At 43.0% G+C, this 18,027-nt stretch overlaps 1 protein-coding gene across 1 annotated transcript in view; it reads left to right on the forward strand.

The window, feature by feature from the left end:
* PNPO (pyridoxamine 5'-phosphate oxidase) overlaps nt 1-18,027 on the forward strand; it is a 93,778-nt gene that overhangs the window by 36,971 nt on the left and 38,780 nt on the right. Inside the window, exons 2-3 of the mRNA XM_077459746.1 lie at nt 16,959-17,083; nt 17,209-17,308. Of these exons, the coding sequence (XP_077315872.1) occupies nt 16,959-17,083; nt 17,209-17,308 (225 nt within the window). The remainder of the gene's footprint in view (nt 1-16,958; nt 17,084-17,208; nt 17,309-18,027) is intronic.

The raw sequence follows: 18,027 nt of genomic DNA on the forward strand, positions 1-18,027 counted from the left end.
ATCAGCAGAGCAGAACTGACCGTATTTGTTCCTAGAGGAGGAAGAAATCAGCACAAACATGGCAACGCAGTGGGTATGGGGGAGGCACAAAGCCACTAATTATCTGTTTCAAGATTAAACATTTTTTGAGTTTTAGCAATTGATTTTTTATTTTTTGCTTTTTTTTATGCCCATGTTGTTGACCAGAAACCTCTAGCAATCAATCACAAATCATATTGTACTGATATCTATATATGCTTTGATTTATCTGGATCATGTCAAAGCAAAGGGGTCTCCAAACCTTTCAGTGTGAGGGCCACATCGTAACTTTTGCAAACACTTTACAATGTGGCTTGAAAAAAAAAAACTAAAGTAATTCCCCTTTTGTGGGGGGGAAAAAACCCGCCATATTGTAATTTAATGTAATTAAAAATGAAGTTTCTTTGTAAATCCGAGGTGTAATGTTCTGTAAAATTCCGTGCAATGTGGCAGCCTGGAGGCCATCTGTACACAGAACTTCCCCAGAAATATCATTTGCTGCTTGTTTGATTGGCTCCCTGATTTTCTCAGAAGTCTGCACAAAGGTGCAAGTCACATTTTAGGCATCCTCTATAAGAAAGAAAAAAATGTTTTTTGATAAAATACTCACTCAAGTGATAACCGCTTAAGGACCGCCTCCTGCACATTTACGTCTGCAGAATGGCACGGCTGGGCACATCAACGTACAGGTACATTGCTCTTTAAAGAGGAAGTAAACCCTGATGGGTTTACTTCCTCTTTTTTTCCCTGCAAAGGTAAAGCATAATGGACTACTATGCATCGCATAGTAGCTCATTATGTGTCACTTACCTGACACAGGAGCCAGCGAAGTCGCCGCTGTCCCCTGTAGTCCGCCGCATCCATCTTGCTGGTGGCATCTCGCAGCTCCGACGAATGACAGCGGCGAAGCCGCGATGACGTCACTCCCGCGCATGCGCACGGGAGTCGCGTCTCGCAGCTCCGCCGCTGCCATTCGGCGAAGCCGCTGCCATTCGGCGAAGCCGCGATGACGTCACTCCTGCGCATGCGCACGGGAGTCGACAAATTAGGCAGATCCATTCTTGGACTTGCCGCATTTAGTGCATTTCGGGCAAATATCTCCTAAACCATATAGGTTTAGGAGATATTGCTTGGACCTACAGGTAAGCCTTAATCTAGGCTTACCTGTAGGTCAAAGTGGTTTGAAAGGGTTTACTTCCTCTTTAAGTGCCCAGCCGGGGGTCGCACGCGCGTCACCGGTGGCGCGCTCACGACCCAGTCCTGAGCTCTGTGTCTCCGTGATCGGGTCACAGAGCTGAAGAACAAGGAGAGGTAAGTGTAAGCAAACCTCTCCCCGTGCTTCCCTGTGTGGCTGTCACTGATCGTTCCCTGTTATAGGGAAAGACGATCAGTGTCATCACATGCCAAGCCACGCCCCCCAACAGTAAAAAAAAAAAAAACACACACTTAACCCCTCCCCGCCCCCAAGTGGTTAATTCCTTCACTGCCAGTATCATTTACACAGGAAACTGTGCATTTAAATAGCACTGATTGCTGTATAAATGACAATGGTCCCAAAAATGTGTCAAAAATATCCGATGTGTCCGCCATAATGTAGCAGTCGCAATAAAAATCGCTGATCGCTCCGACATTACTAGTAAAAAAAAAAAAAATGAATAAAAATGCTATAAAACTATCCCCTATTTTCTAAACGCTATAACTTTTGCGCAAACCAATCAATAATTGCTAATTGGGATTTTATTTTATTTTTTTATTTTTTTTTACCAAAAATATGTAGAAGAATACGTATCGGCCTAAACTGAGGAACAAAAATGCTTTTTTTATATATTTTTGGGGGGATATTTATTACAGCAAAAAGTAAAAAAATATTGCATTTTTTTCAAAATTGTCGCTTTATTTTTGTTTATAGCGCAAAAAATAAAAACTGCAGGGGTGATCAAATACCACCTAAAGAAAGCTCTATTTGTGGGCAAAAAAGACGCCAAATTTGTTTGGGAGCCACGTTGCACGACCGCGCAATTGTCAGTTAAAGCGACACAGTGCCGAATCGCAAAAAGGGGCTTGGTCCTTTGGCTGCAAATTGGTCCGGGGCTTAAGTGGTTAAAGTACTATGGCCAAAGCTTTTTGGCTATACTTCTATGGATCACAGGGGTGCAGTTCATTCTGCCCTCCCGAGACCCAATTTTTAGCAGACAGCTGGCTAATCCTGCTGTTGGTTGACATCAGCTGGCCCTGGCTGGGGAAAGATCTCGTATAAAGTCGGGATTTACCCAGATGCCTGGACCAGCAGCTGGCTGAGCCTCTCAGGATGCTGCCGGGTTGGCTCAGCCATTGATTGACAGTCTTTAAAGTCTAAAGATTATTTTTTTTTTTTTACCTAATGCATTCCCTGCAATAAGGTAAAAAACATTTCATGTTTTGCTCCAGCCCCCCTTAAAACTTGCCAGAGCCCAATATTGATCCAGCACTGTGCCCAAGAGCAGAAGAGCTGCTCTCTCACTGATTCAGAGACAGCAGCAGGAGCCATTGGCTCCTGCTGCTGCTGTTGATCACAGCATGTGAGCAGAGAGTGGGGGGGGGCGCAGGGATTCGCTGTGTGTGTGAAGCTGCTTCCTATGGTGGCACACCGAGAAGAGGAGGAGCCAAGCACGCCGGGGGAGAAGAGGAGGATTAGGACTGCCGAGAAGAGGAGGGTCGAGGCTGCTCTGTGCAAAATCATTGCATTGTGCAGGTAAGTATAAACCTGTTTCTCCTTCAGGGAAATTGTCATCTTGCCAGCACCAGGATGTAAAAAATCAGATAAGATATATGGACACTGTTTGTTATCTTCACACATAACTTCTCTGTTGATGGATACAAGTAGGACAAATGTGCCTGTAAGCTAAATAAAAAAGTACTGCAGGGTCATTTCCCCATAAAGGGAAAGCCGTGTTGTCAGTGGATTATTTTTGCAGTATTTTACCATTACATAATTACATAGTAGGTGAGGTTGAAAAAAGACAAAGGGGGGGTAATAGATATGGCGCTTATACCTATATGTGGGGACTAGTAGTGTGTTGGTGTATAAAAATGAGTTGTATTGTATAGGTCAATATTTACATGTGTGGAAGTATATAATTCTTGAAGTGCTATCTGATTTTGGGCCTGAGTGTGTGTAGTATATATTTTCCAGCGTGCTGGTTCAAAACCCAAAATTTTAAAAATTACACAAAAATTAAATACAAGTACAATAAACTCAAAGTGCACGCCAATAGCAACAGATCACAATATAGCAAAACATATAACTTAAAATAGCAATATGCAGTTATTAAAATATTAGTCTAAATGGCAATATGCAATTATTAAAGTGCGCGTGCAAAATAAATTCCTACTGGCCTATAGGTAAAGACTAATTGTGATGGCTGGTGGATTAGCCGTGGGAATATTAAAGTATATTACATATACTGTGGTGTCAGACTATAATCAATAAACATATATAAAATAACACGGTGATAGCATAAACTGGTCTGATAGTGTTGCTTTACATAAATTAGTATAAAATTAATATAGAGATTATAAAAATAAAAATAAAAATAAAAATGCCATCTACATGAAGCAAAAATGTGCTAAAATAATAAAACACAGGAAAAATTAAATAAAAGATAAAATATAAAAATATATCCAAACAGCGTGCAAAATTAGTGCAAGAGAATGTGCAAGCAATGCAGGCAAATTATAAACATTGGACGTGATGGAGCAAGTCTCTATTAGGTGGCGGAAAAAACCGCAGGTGCAGAAAAGGAGGGGGGTGATGTTTTCAACTGTGTTCTTCACATTCGGTGGCTTAAAAGGGTATTAAAATTATTATGCTCTCACCAGAAGGGGGACCCCATCCGGGGTGGATCAACATTCACAATATTAGCTATTGTGCGGCTCTCTGGCTTCCTTCCACTTTAAAGATTAGGGATCCCTCGTTCCTCCGTGAGTAGCAATAAGCCCCGTTTATATGAAGTAGAGAAGAGGCACAACCATAGTGTGATACCGTTTATAAACGATTTTATTGCAGAAAATAGTTAAAAAGTTACTCACAAACGAATGTTTTAAAAGTGCGGTGTGTACAGCTTTTAAAATTCCCGCTATTGCAATCTCCGTCAGAGCTCGAGGTGTACGCTGCCTGGCCACGCCCTACGCGTTTCGTCACACGGACGTCATCTGGAGACACAAGTCCATCAAGTCCAAGCTATGTGTGTGATTATATGTCAGTATTACATTGTATATCCCTGTATGTTGCAGTCGTTCGGGTGCTTATCTAATAGTTTCTTGAAACTAACAATGCTCCCCGCTGAGACCACCGCCTGTGGAAGGGAATTCCACATCCTTGCCTTACAGTAAAAAAACCTCTACGTAGTTTAACCGCTTGCTGATCAGCCGCCGTCATTATACTGCAGCAGGTCGGCACGATCTCGCGAGCCGTCGTAGCTATATGTCGGCTCACAGGATCGGGATGGTACACTCCTGCTGCACTGTGGGTGTGCCGATGCTCGTGGCCGACGGTCGTGATGACCACTAGCCACGAGCGAACGCAGGCCTGAGACGCAGAACAGGGACGTGTGTGTGTGTGTGTGTGTGTGTGTGTGTGTGTGTGTGTATAAACACACAAATCCCTGTTCTGTTCGGTGAGGAGTGACAGATCGTGAGTTCCTAATAGCTAGGAACCACGATCTGTCATCCCCTCTAGGTCAGTCCCCTCCCCCTACAGTTAGAAACACACACAGGGAACATTGTTGCCCCCTACTGTTAACCCCTTCCCTGTCGGTGAAATTTTTACAGTAATAAGTGCATTTTTATAGCACTGATCACTGTATAAATGCCAATGGTCCCAAAAATGTGTCAAAAGTGTCTGACATAATGTCGCAGTCACAATAAAAATTGCAGATCGCCACCATTACTAGTAAAAAAAAAATGATAATAAAAATGCTATAAATCCCCTATTTTATTTTGTAGATGCTATAACTTTTGCGCAAACCAATCGATCAACGCTTATTGCGTTTTTTTTTTTTTTGTTTTTTTTTTTCTTTCTACCCAAAATATGTAGAAGAATCGGCCTAAACTGCGAATTTTTGGCAAAAAGTACAAAATATTGTTTTTTTTTTTTTTTTTCAAAATTGTCGCTCTTTTTGTTTATAGCACAAAAAATAAAAGCTGCAGAGGTGATCAAATGCTACCAAAAGAAAGCTCTATTTGTGGGGGGAAAAAAAAGTCAATTTTGTTTGGGTGCAACATCACATGATTGCGCAATTGTCAGTTAAATCGACGCAGTGCCGAATCGCAAAAAATGGCCCGGTCATTCAGCAGCCAAATCTTCCGGGGCTGAAGTGGTTAAGGTTAAACCTCTTTTCTTATTTTAATGAGTGGCTACGTGTCTTGTTAAACTCCCTTCCGCAAAAAAGTTTTACCGTTACAGTAGTGTTTGACATGGCTACCATTTTACAATCTTCCATATTTTTGTGATTACAATAAAGTGGTTGTATACCCACATTTTTAACTTTTACCTACAGGAAAGCCTATAATAAGGCTTACCTGTAGGTAAAAAAAATATCTCCTAAACCTGTACGGTTTAGGAGATATCCCCCTCGGTATGCACCGCTGACTGCAGCGACGCATGCGCACAGGGGGATTCTCGGCCTGAAAATCCGGCAGTGGCCGGCCGGCCGGGAATGAAATCTCCCGCGCGCATGCGTTTCTTCCGGGTATCGCGGCTCCGGCGCTGTGAGTGGCCGGAGCCACGATACCCGGAAGAAACGCAGAGGGAGCATGTCAGCTCCCTTGGCGTGGATCGGGCCAGATGTCGGGGCCTCGTTCTAAGGTAAGTATTTCATAATGAGCTAGTATGCGGTGCATACTAGCTCATTATGCATTTTGCTTTGCAGGTTTAAAAAAAAAAAAAAAATTGCGGGTTTACTACCGCTTTAAAGTAGAACATTAAAAAACATGTGCTTCAGCGCATGCACTACATTACCAAAAGTATTGTAACGCCGGCCTTTACACACACATGAGCTTTAATGGCGTCTTAGGCTGTAGGGTTCAATATTGAGTTGGCCCACGCTTTGCAGCTATAACAGCTTCAACTCTTCTGGGAAAGCTGTCCACAAGGTTTAGGAGGGTTTCTATGGGAATGTTTGACCATTCTTCCAGAAGCACATTTGTGAGGTCAGGCACTGATGTGGATGAGAAGGCCTGGCTCGCAGTCTCCACTCTAATTCATCCCGAAGGTGTTCTATCTGGTTGAGGTCAGGACTCTGTGCAGGACAATCAAGTTCCTCCACCCCAAAATCGCTCATCCATATCTTTATGGACCTTGCTTTGTGCACTGGCCCAAATCATTTGGCGGAGGGGGGGGGGTAATGGAGTGGGGTTGTTTTTCAGGGGTTGGGCTTGGCGCCTTCCAGTGAAGGGAACTCTTAAAGTGAAAGTCCATGCAAAATCTATAATCCCTGCATCTGTAGACACCAGTCATCTAACGCTAACCTCTATGTTCCTGTAAAGAAAAGATGAGTATACATACCTTTTTTAGGAAGCCGCTCTGACCCGCTCCGACCCGATCTCCAGTGCTGGAAGCTCTGCAGAGAACACAGATGACAACGGCTGTGAAATGAATGGGAAGTGATGTCACCCAGAGTACTATGGGGCTTCCACTGTACTCAGTCTCCTCTGCACCCGCCTACACAGAGAAGCTGCGGCTGATGGCTCAGCGGGTCAGATCTGCTTCCAAAAAGGAATGTATACTTGTTTTTTCTTTACAGAGATAGAGGGGTTAGTGTTAGATCCCTGGTGTCTATAGATGCAGGGATTTTAGAATTTGCATGGACTTCCACTTTAAGGCAGACCAAGGATCTGTAGTGCCCACAGCGCTGCTCTGTGACAAGTGCAGTCACAGCCATCCCCCCATACTCTGCCCATACTCTGCCCATACCCAGCCAATACTCTGCTCATACCCAGCCAATACTCTGTAATACTCGGTGATACCCAGCCATACTTTGCAATACTCTGCGATACCCAGCCAATACTCGGTGATACCCAGCCATACTTTGAAATACTCTGCGATACCCAGCCATCCACGGCCATTATTACAGTGGGGGAGATTGTGGATATTACAGTGGGGACTATATGGTGGTGGAATTTTCACAGGTTTTTGCAAACTCAATTATTATTTGCTGATCCGAAAAACTATCCAATCCATGACTGATCCGAGGAACGATCCGATCTGTGGGTTTTTTGATCTGTTGCACTCCTACTATTTAGTCTACCAGTAAAGTCCACCTAATGTAGCTTGCTGGTATGCTGTGGCATCGAGGCCAGGGTAAAAAAAAAAAAATTTCTTCACTGTGTTTTTTCTGGGGGGAAAAAATGAAATTTTCTGAAAATTAAAAAAAAAAAAATCAATGTGGAGTAGGTTTTTGCAAATTGAAAGTCATTTTGCTTCACTGGGAAGGTGAAATGCAGTGTACATAAGTATTATGCTTAAAATAAAAGTACAGCTTATTCAGTAAGGTCCCTTTCACACGGCAGAGTCGCTAAAGTGCCAGTCCTTTTTCACTGTGCTTTAGCAGCGCTTTTTGGGCGCTAGCGGGGTGGATTTTTTTAAGGTCATGTGACCTTAAAAAAAAAAAAAAAAAAAAAAAAGTCTAGTTTTGCAGAGCTTTCAAAGCGATTTGAAAGTGCTGCCTATTAATTTCAATGGGCAGGGGCATTTTTTAGCTCCCCCATGCCTGACGAAGGGGTCCTGTGTGACTCCGAAACGTTGCACTCTCCTTGTGTTGTGATCATGCAATAAATTACCCGTTTGGACGCTATTTATGTCGTTCCATGGTGTGCTGGCAAATATCTTCACTGTGTATTTTTTTTTTATTACTAATGAAATAACAAGGACTGTGCTGTATATGATAAGAACATTTTACCTATACATGAGAACCCCTTGTTCCCTCATGGGGGTCAATTCACTAACGTTTACCTCATGCGATAATGCAGTCATGTGATCCATTTGCATAAATTATTGCATGCGGTAAATTAAGTCCAATTCACAAAAGAAGAAAAAAGATTATGTGGTATTTAATGTGAAATGAAAAATGTGCAGTCAATATTGTTTAAAACCATGCAATAAGCATCCATAAAAAATCCAATTCACAACCAGAACGGAAAGTAAAAAAGTGCAATGTTTATCACCAGGGTTTTGCTGGCGTTATCACATGCTATATTTGTCAAAAAACAGTGGGCCCCCCCCCCCCTCAAATAGCTGGTTGTTAAGGAGTCGGCCTTAGCAACGGACGACTCATCAGCAGTCAGTGGGTTCTCCACTGACAGCTGATTGTAAAAAAATAAAAATGGTCTAATGAAGAAGCTGTAGCTTCGAAATGCATTACCATTCCTTGCCACTGTGAATAATCACATTTCCTGTTCCTGTGAAGTCACAACCAGCTGCTTCTTGTTTCCTGCCTCCTGGTTCCCAGCATTTTCTGGATCCCTGTAAGATCACACCAGTGCCCCACGCTGCAAAGGGAAGACATTTATGAGACTCCAGGACTGGCGATTTTCACCACATACTGAACTCATCTAATTTAACCTGTGAGTTACTACTTGTTTTTATTAAATATATGATTTATACTGCACTCAGTCTGGCGCCCCTCTGTTCCCATAAAAAAAAAAAAAAAAAAATGCTGGTAATAAAAAAAAAAAAAAAAAAAAGCAAGGCCCCCCCCATGCATACCAGGCCGTTCGGGTGTGGTATGAATGTTAAGGGGAACCCCACGCCAAAATGTACCTGACTCCTATCCGAGCATGCAGTCCGGCAGGTCAGGAAAGCGGGGGGGGAGCAAAACCCCCACCCCCGAACCATACCAGGCCACATGCCCTCAACAGGAAGGGATGTTAATATGGGGACAAGGGTCTCTTCCCCACAACCCTTTGGCTGTGGGGGTCTGCGGGCAGGGAGCTTATCCAGCCCTATATGAATAAGTATGGAGTACATTGTACCCCTACCCATTGTCCAAAGAAGTTTTAAAAGTAAATAACTTCCTTTATTAAAAAAAAACTTTCCCCCAATGTAGATTCATCTTCAATCCCGCTTCACACGAAAAAAGTTAAACAAAAGGCTCTGCTCGTGACAAACACTCCTGTGGTGTGCCTGCTTGAAAGTTCTTAAATAGGTAAGGGGTGGGGCCGTCTGACGGCATGCCCCCTTTGTGACATCACTGAATGGAGCCTTTTTCTTCTCCTTTTTTTTTCCAGGTTTGGCGGCGGGTGTTGTGGTTGACAATGGATCTACATCGGGACGATTTGTACTGTTATTCACGTTTACACTTTTTTGGTGAATAGGCATGGGTACAATATAGATTCTGATAAGCCCTCCGCCTGCAGACCCCCACAACCACACCCCAGTGTTGTGGGGAAGAAGCCCTCGTCCCCATTAATATGAGGACAAGGTGCTATGGGGTGGGTGGGCATGTTGTCTGTTATTTGGCGCGGGGGCACTCCCCATCCCCCCCTTTCCTGACCTGCTGGGCTGCATGCTCAAATAAGGGTATGGTATAGATTTTGGGGGGAACCCACTCTGTTTTATTTTTTTCATAATTTTTAATTGCCAAATAAGCTGATGACTTATCCATTGTTAAAGAGGAAGTAAACCCTGATGAGTTTACTTCCTCTTTGATTCCCTGCAAAGGTAAAGCATAATGGACTACTATGCATCGCATAGTAGTCCATTATGTGTCACTTACCTGACACAGGAGCCAGCGAAGTCACAGTTGTCTCCTGTAGCTCAGAGCGTCCATCTTCTTGGTGGGTCTCGCTGCTTCGGCGCTGTGATTCGCCGGAGCAGCGATGACGTCACTCCCGTGCATGCGCATGGGAGCAGTCACTCGCAGCATATCACCGCGATCTGTGGCTTGCCCTGCGCGCCGCTGTCTACGGTGCATGCGCCGTAGACAGCAGTGGCTGTCTTCAGGTAAATATCTCCTAAACCGTATAGGTTTAGGAGATATATCTTGGACCTACAGGTAAGCCTTAATCTAGTGGTTTGTAAGGGTTTACAACCACCTTAACTTGGTGACCAGCTTCCCAGCCTGCTCCTTAGCAACCAGCTCAATGCGGTGAATTACCGCATGAAAAAATGCGGTAATTACCGCATAATCGAAAACAATACTGCCTTCCTTATTTACTGTACAATTCTTAGTGAATTGACTGTTTGCACAATTGTTTCCACATGCATTATTTTACCGCATTTTTTTTCAGCGTTATTTAACTGTTAGTGAATTCACCCCATAATAATGTAAAATCTTCCTGCTAATATGCATTTTTCGTTCTTGACAATGCTGATCCAGAAGAATATATTGTCAGCTTGATCAATGTTTTACTGATTTTCAGGTGTCATTTTATCTATAAATTAAGGGACTGTGTATATTTTGGAGGCGGTAGCTTGTAACACTTCCTTACTTGAAGATGCTGCTGGTGAAGAAACACTTTGTGGTGATCCAGAAGCAGCAAAAAAAATTATTTCTGCAATGAGAACTCTGGAGGGAAAAGATACTCGCACTTTCATTCTGGTCCTCCTCATTTCATTCTATAAATTATTTTTAATGTCTTTAGGGCACCTCTGGCATACCAGGATGGGTTTTGTAATACTTGTAGCATTTGCATTTTCTTCTCTCAATATTTGCAAATTGCAGCTTTGTGCTCAGTAGAAATTGTGTTATGGAAAGGGTTTTAACCACTTCAGCCCGGAAGATTTGGCTGCTCAATGACCAGACCATTTTTGCGATTCTGTACTGCGTCACTTTAACTGACAATTGCGCGGTCATGCGACATTGTACCCAAACTAAATAGATTGATTTTTTTCCCCACAAATAGAGCTTTTTGGTGGTATTTGATCACCTCTGGGGTTTTATATTTTGCGCTATAAACAAAAGAGCGACAATTTTGAAAAAAACACAATATTCTTAATTTTTGCTATAATATAGCCCCAAATTTTTTTTTACAATTTTTTTTTTCTCATTTTAGGCCAATATGTATTCTTCTACATATTTTTGGTAAAAAAAAATCGCAATAAGCGTATATTGATCGGTATGCGCAAAAGTTATAGCATCTACAAAATAGGGGATAGATTTATGACATTATTATTATTATTTATTATTATTATAATTTTTTTTTTTTTTACTAGTAATGGCGGTGATCAGCGGGGGTTTTTTTTATTTATTTTTTATGGGACTGCGATTATTGCGGTGGACAAATTGGGCACTTTTGATACATTTTTGAGACCATTGGCAACTATACAACAATCAGTGCTATAAAAATGCACTGATTTAGTGTATAAATGTCACTGGCAGTGAAAAGGTTAACTGTGTTCCCTAAATTTAGAGGGGATGGGACTGACTAGCGGAGGAGAGAGATCAGTGTTCATACTTAGTATGAACACACAATCTCTCTCCTCTCCCCTGAGAGACCTGGGATTTGTGTGTTTACACACACAGATCCTGGTTATCATTCTGTCACGGGTGCCTAGTGGTCATCGCACTCGCATTACACATGCCTCCTACAGCGTCTGAATGGGCCGACATACATGTACGGCGGTTCAGCCAGGGGAGCCAACCTGCCACAGTGCAACTGTGGAGGCTGGTCTGGAACTGGTTAAACTCTTGCTATGATGGTGGAGAACATTAAAAGAGCTACAAATACTGTAGCTGCTGACTTTTAATATTAGGAAACTCACTTGTCCAGGAATTCAACGGTGTCTTTACCCGAGCCAATTTCTCCACTAGGGGGAAACCAGCACTGAAGCCTCTGTGCTTGCCAAAAGGGTTTCTCCACTAAGTACTAATACCGCGTACACACGACCGGACTTTGAGGGACTAGGTCCGACGGTCTTTCCGATGGACTTTCGGCGGAGTTCTGACGGACTTTCCGAATGAACGGACTTGGCCACACACAATCACACCAAAGTCTGACGGATTCGAACGTGATGACGTACGACCGGACTAGAATAAGGAAGTGCATAGCCAATAGCTGCCCTGGCGTCGGTTTTTGTCCGTCGGACTAGCATACACCCGAACGGATTTCTTGGTCTGGCGGAGTTCTGGTGGAAAAATTTAAAACATGTTCTATTTCTGTCCGCTGGATTTTTGGCAAGCAAAGGTCCGATGGAGCCCACACACGATTGAATTGTCCGACAGACTCATACATTCTTTGTACATTCGCTGAATGAAAGAATTTTGTTTGAAAATTTCACTTCTTTTTAACATTCTGTTTTTAAAATGAATGCAATTTCTGAACGAAAAACCACATACATTGCCTGAAAATTCCTTTGACTAAGAAGTTTTCTATTATTTCCAAATTTTCCCGTCACTGTGGTTGAAAATGAACGTCAATTCGACCCACTTTTTTTTTTTTTTTTAAGGTTATTAACCAATTAATCGAAACAATAATCGGCCAACTAATCGATTATGAAAATAATCGTTAGTTGCATCCTTATTTCAAATCTTTCCTACGGACTCGAGCCCGGTCAAAAAATCCATTCATCTGTATGCTAGTCCAACGGACGAAAACCGACACTAGGACAGCTATTGGCTATGAACTTCCTTATTCTAGTCCAATCGTACGTCATCACGCTCAAATCCATTGGACTTTGATGTGATTGTGTGGGGCCAAGTCCGTTCGTTGTAAAGTCCCTCGGAAGTCCGTCGAGAAGACCGTTGGACCTAGTCTGTTGGAAAGTCCGGTCGTTTGTACATGGCATTAGAGCACAGAATTCACTTAGTATTGTTTAGTGAACATGAACACACAGTATTCTTGGTAGAAAAGTGATCACTGATGACTGATAAAATTAGGATTTCCGTCAGAAAGATAATTTCTTTATCATCTACTGAGGGATATCTCAATCACAGCTGAGTTATACTGTTTCCTGAAGAAGGTGGGAACACTGCCGAAAAAAAAAAACTGGACTTTTCATTGTGGTGCTTTCCAGACCTGAGTTACTTTGTTAGCTAACCTCGGAGTGCTTTTTATTTCCAGAGCCGTGCCACGGCCCTAGGTGTTATTGAATCTTCAGATACAAGGTAAAGTAAGGTTGGGCTGAAGCACTGGGAACTACCTCGCTGCTGCACCACAAGAAATTGCCATCCAGCCTTGAGGAGAATCCTTCTACCACTGCTCCTGCTCCAAATGTCAGAATAGATAGACACCTCGAAGGGGACCATCCATCCCTAGAGAAGGCCCTCATGCACTTGAGTGATTGGAGAAAATATCTGGAACCTTGTGTTTCAGCTGTGATGGATTTTCACAAGCATTAAAACTTGTCTCGCATGGGGCTGATGTCCATAGAATTGTGTAGGACACTCTGGCTATGTGCTTGGAACTTGGGCATCTGACTGTGGCCCTTTTAGGGACTTTGTCTCTAGACCTGCTGTTGACATTGTGGTTGGCAATGCCATCGCTGGCCTGAGCATGCTTCTATGCAGGAGGTCTATGGAAGGGTTGGAAGTACTCAACCCTACTGCATCTTTTACCACAGTCATTGCCCATAGGATTCCTAGCCTGTTTACAGCCAGAGGTCTTCCAAACCCTCTAGTAACCCTTCTGCATGGAAGCATGCCCCCAAGTTCATTCAGCTATGTCCCTGGGCAGTGTCCCTCCTCAGTTTTTGGGTGCCCAGGTCACCCCCTGTAGCTATCAGGCTTAACCCTTGAATTTGATCTCTTCAGTTGTCCCTCATCACTCTCCTTATAGGGTTGTTCCAAGGGTATATCTGCCCAGTCCTGTATGACCATGCTCTTGAGTTCACACCCCTCCTTTATAGGATGTTTTCTATCAGTCATATCCCTCTCCTGAGGGATCTCCTGAATTACAAGATCAACAAAAATCTTCTCCAGCTGGTTCTTTAGCTCATAAGGTTCTGTGCATTCAGTATTCCACAGAAGTACCCCCTGTAAGTAGTGGACGTTTATATCCACCCTAGTGACTTCTCCTGGCATCCCCATTACAGAACACTCAAGAGACCCTCGCTTAAGGGTGTCTGTTTTCTGGGCTCTCACAGTCCGAGCTGTGAAGACTTCTCCTGGGTCTACCCCTGGTACTGGTTTTGCAGCCTTCTGAGTAAGTGCTTTCTGCTTTATTCCTCATTCCTGGGGCAAGGTGACTGGCTCCTAGAATCGTGTCATACAGGTGTGCAGTTTTATCTGTCACTCCTTGGGTACACAGTAAATGTTGGTTGCATTTCTGCTTGTCCTTAAAACTGTATTAAACCAAAAAGCACACATTTTATTATATTGCAGCTTACCAGGCGTGGTGGCTGCAATAGTTAGCTTTTTAAAATTTCCTTTCCTTTTTTCAAATAGTGATCCTGCCAGTAAGCCTGTTTTTTTTTTTTGTTTTGTTTTTTTAACCACTTTTTTTTGCAGTTGTAGCAGTTAAAGGGGTAAGACCAAACAATTTACCACTAACAGGTGCTTGCAATGATCAGCTTTTATTCATTTATAATAAAACCTTTGTCCAAAAAGGTAAAAAGAGAACTGTTGCTGTAGCTGCTATTGCCTAGTGTATCTAAATCTGTTAGCACATCTAACACTCCCCTTCCCCCAGATTAAAAATACTGCTGTCCAAAGGTGCCCCTGTGCTCCTTCATTTAAAATGGAGGCACTGTAATAGAGGAGGTGTTACTGGCCAAATCACCAGGTGAAAACAGAGAGAAAAGATGAAGAAAAGAACTGATACTGCCGCCAATCTAATGATTGGTAAGCTGCAATATATCAAATTTTTGGTTTTGGGTTTAAAACCGCTTTCAGATAGACTGTTTAGTGCACCAGTTGGGTTTTGAGGTACCATCGATCCTGCCAATTCCCTCTTTTTTGCAAGGTTCCACCTGCTTGCTATATTCCCCTTGAGGATGACTTTGGTGCAGTTCTCCTAGGGATCTCCCTGTCTTAGGGGATTTCTTTTGTTTATCCATTGTAATGTTCATCGTGTTTTGGTAGTGTGTCATTTCCATCTGTTATTTGGGAGCTTGCTCCAGTTCTTACTGGCAGAGCCATAGCTCCTTTGGTCGGGAGTTTTCCACTTGGTGGTGGTCTTATTGTTTTGTCGTACTTTTAGAAAATCTGGTTGATCCTCAGTCCATATAATAGTGCTCTGAATGTTATTGCTCATACCAGTGGCTGTTGCCTACCCCTCAGTTGAAATGCTTTTGGGCATCCCGACTGTAATAGAATTCCTCTTTCTCTCAATAGATGATGAAGAAAGGATTTTTGTGCTTCCATTGAGGAACACAGGTCCCAGTCCTGAGTGTTTTCTTTTCTTTCCTGTGTATTGCTTTCTCACAAAGCCATGTATGCTGAGTGGAGGATGGTTTATACAGAAGCTGTCCCCCCACCCCCCCCCAAAAAAAATATTAAGTCAGCAGCTACAAATACAGGCTGGTCCCTCAGTCTTCTGGGACCTGTGATGTGTCCTAGAAGGCTGTGGTATGGTGGAGGAGAGGCCAAGCTTCTGCTCGGATCTCTGCAGCAATCGGACTGGAAGTGGGAGTGTGGGTATCTGTCAAAACCTCCGCTACCATATTTGACACTTTATTTTTTTTATTTTTTTTTTTTTTTGGTGGTGGGGGATGCAAACAAGTGGAACTTTCCTTTTGCGTAAAGTTCCACGTTAAGTAAGAGAAATTGACAGTGAAGCCTTTAAGCTTCACTGCCGCTTTCCTACTGCACATGTGCAAAACTGCACTGTGCTTTGTAAATGGTCCTACAGTCTTCTGGGACCTGTGATGAGTCCCTGAAGGAAGCGGGGGAAGGAGGGCAGACTAGACTTTTGGATCGCCGCAGCGATTTGATCGTAAGTGGGAGTGGGTAGCTGTCAAAACCAGGTACCCTCCCCCCCCCCAAAAAAAGTGCCAATTTAAGGGGGGGGGGGCAGTGATGCAAACCAGCAGAACTTCCCCTTTACGTTGAAATCTTTTTCTGTTTGCCAGTGTCCCAGCCTTCTGTAGGTGGAAGTATAACAGAAAAATCCAGGCACAAAGCTGGGACCAGATGGATGTTAAATATTGGTGGATACAACAGTTACTGCTGCTCCAGCAACTCATGGGAACAATGGGAGAATCGCTAACCAATTGCCAAAAGAGGAGCTCTAACGGAACTAGGTGAAAACTAGACCTAGAACTTTGACATGCTGAGATGGACAGTACAGAGCTCATTGTAAAACACTTTCGGACTTGCAGTACCAATGGAGGTTGCATAAGATGTGGCTCTGGGTGGTTAGTTAAATAAGCAGCAGCTGATAGATCACAATATTTGAAGCCAACAATAAAACAAAAAGATAATTCTCAACCATGGAGATCAATGATGGAGCCTGGGTGACCCAAGGCACGATGGAACAAGCCAAATGTATCGGCTTGTTCCATCATGTTCCAACATCGCTAGTATCACAAGTGGGTGGGTTCGGGGACAACCTTTTACAACCCAATTAGAGCCACAGGCTCTAATCATGTGCTTGTAAAAAAAAATAAAAAAAGACAGACCTCACAAAAAACATTAGTCCGGTGCCCCGCATGCAAGCTAGGGGGACTGCGCCCTTTATGGACCGGCCGCCACTGAACCAGACTGTCATAAAAATTCCTGTGTTCTTCAATCAACTACCAGATTCTATGGTGATTAAAAAAAAAAAAAGTCTTGTTTTCCTCCGGAAGAGACCAGTGTTTAACATACTGTACATACATTAACCTTATTAGGTTGTTGCTAATTGCCGTAGAACTGTGTAATTCTCACAACCAGGAGCAATGGAAATGCGGGTAACATAGCTACCATATGCCATGATGTTTTTTTAATTCTGTTTTTAGCTTTTTACCTTGAGTTCATGTTTACTGAAAATGATTGCATTTCAATTTTGCTACTTTTTCTCCTTGTTTTTTTTTTTTTAATTATTAGGCTTTTGAAGAAAGTCACTTGGCCTCTCTCGATCCAGTTGCTCAGTTCAGCGCTTGGTTCCAGGAAGTCTTAGAATGCCCAGCCATTGATGAACCAAATGCCATGTGTCTGGCTACCGCAACAAGGTACTGATTTCCCTGGGTCTTCTAACTGCACAGCTCCCTACTATACCTTTCACTTTGTCCTTTGCTTTTATGCACCTTTTTATTACCTTCCTGCACCTCACCTTTCCCCATGTTTTCCTGTGTAGGGACGGGAAACCCTCTGCCCGTATGGTTCTCCTGAAAGGGTTTGGCTCGGATGGGTTCCGATTCTACACTAACCGGGAGAGCAGAAAAGGGAAAGAGCTGGTGAGGGTTTTGTCTTATAGGAATCGACTGTTTACAATTCTTAACTAGTTCAATACTTGACACATTCACCCCCTTCCTGCCCAGGTCAATTAGCAGCTTTCCGCGGTTTGTATGACAGTTGCACGGTCGTGCAACGTTGTACCTATATTACATTTTTATAATTTGTGTTTATTTCACACAAATAGGGTTTTATTTTGGTGGGATTTAATCCCCACTGGGTTTTTAATTAAACTTTTGAAAAAAAAAAACATTTTCTGTGTTTCTGTTATAACATTTTACAAATAAAGAATCTGATGAAAATAACCCAAATCAGTTTATATTATTAAGTATGTAGAAAAGTTCTATAGAGTCCACAAACTATGGTGTGTGTGTGTGTGTGTGTGTGTGTGTGTGTGCGTGTGCTAAAGTGGATCTAAAAGTTCAAAGTTTTTTTTACCTTCATGCAGTTTCGTGAAGGTAAAAAAAACCTTCACTGTGCAACAGCCCCCTCTAATACTTACCTGAACCCTATCATGATCCAGCAATGTGCACAAGAGCCTTGGCTCTCTGAGGACTTACTCCTCAGGGGGGCAGGACCGAGCCATGGCTCTGTGTGTGAATGAACACTCAGAGCAGCAGATCGGGAGCAAGCCTAATTGGATGCCCCCCATGGAAAGCTTCTTGCTGTGGGGGCATGCGACAGGAGGGAGGGGCCAGGAGCTCTGGCATGGGACATGAGA

This window comes from Lithobates pipiens, unplaced genomic scaffold (assembly GCF_037356315.1).
Source record: "Lithobates pipiens isolate NorthernLeopardFrog02 unplaced genomic scaffold, aLitPip1_a1.2 Scaffold_28, whole genome shotgun sequence".
Lineage (NCBI taxonomy): Eukaryota > Metazoa > Chordata > Amphibia > Anura > Ranidae > Lithobates > Lithobates pipiens.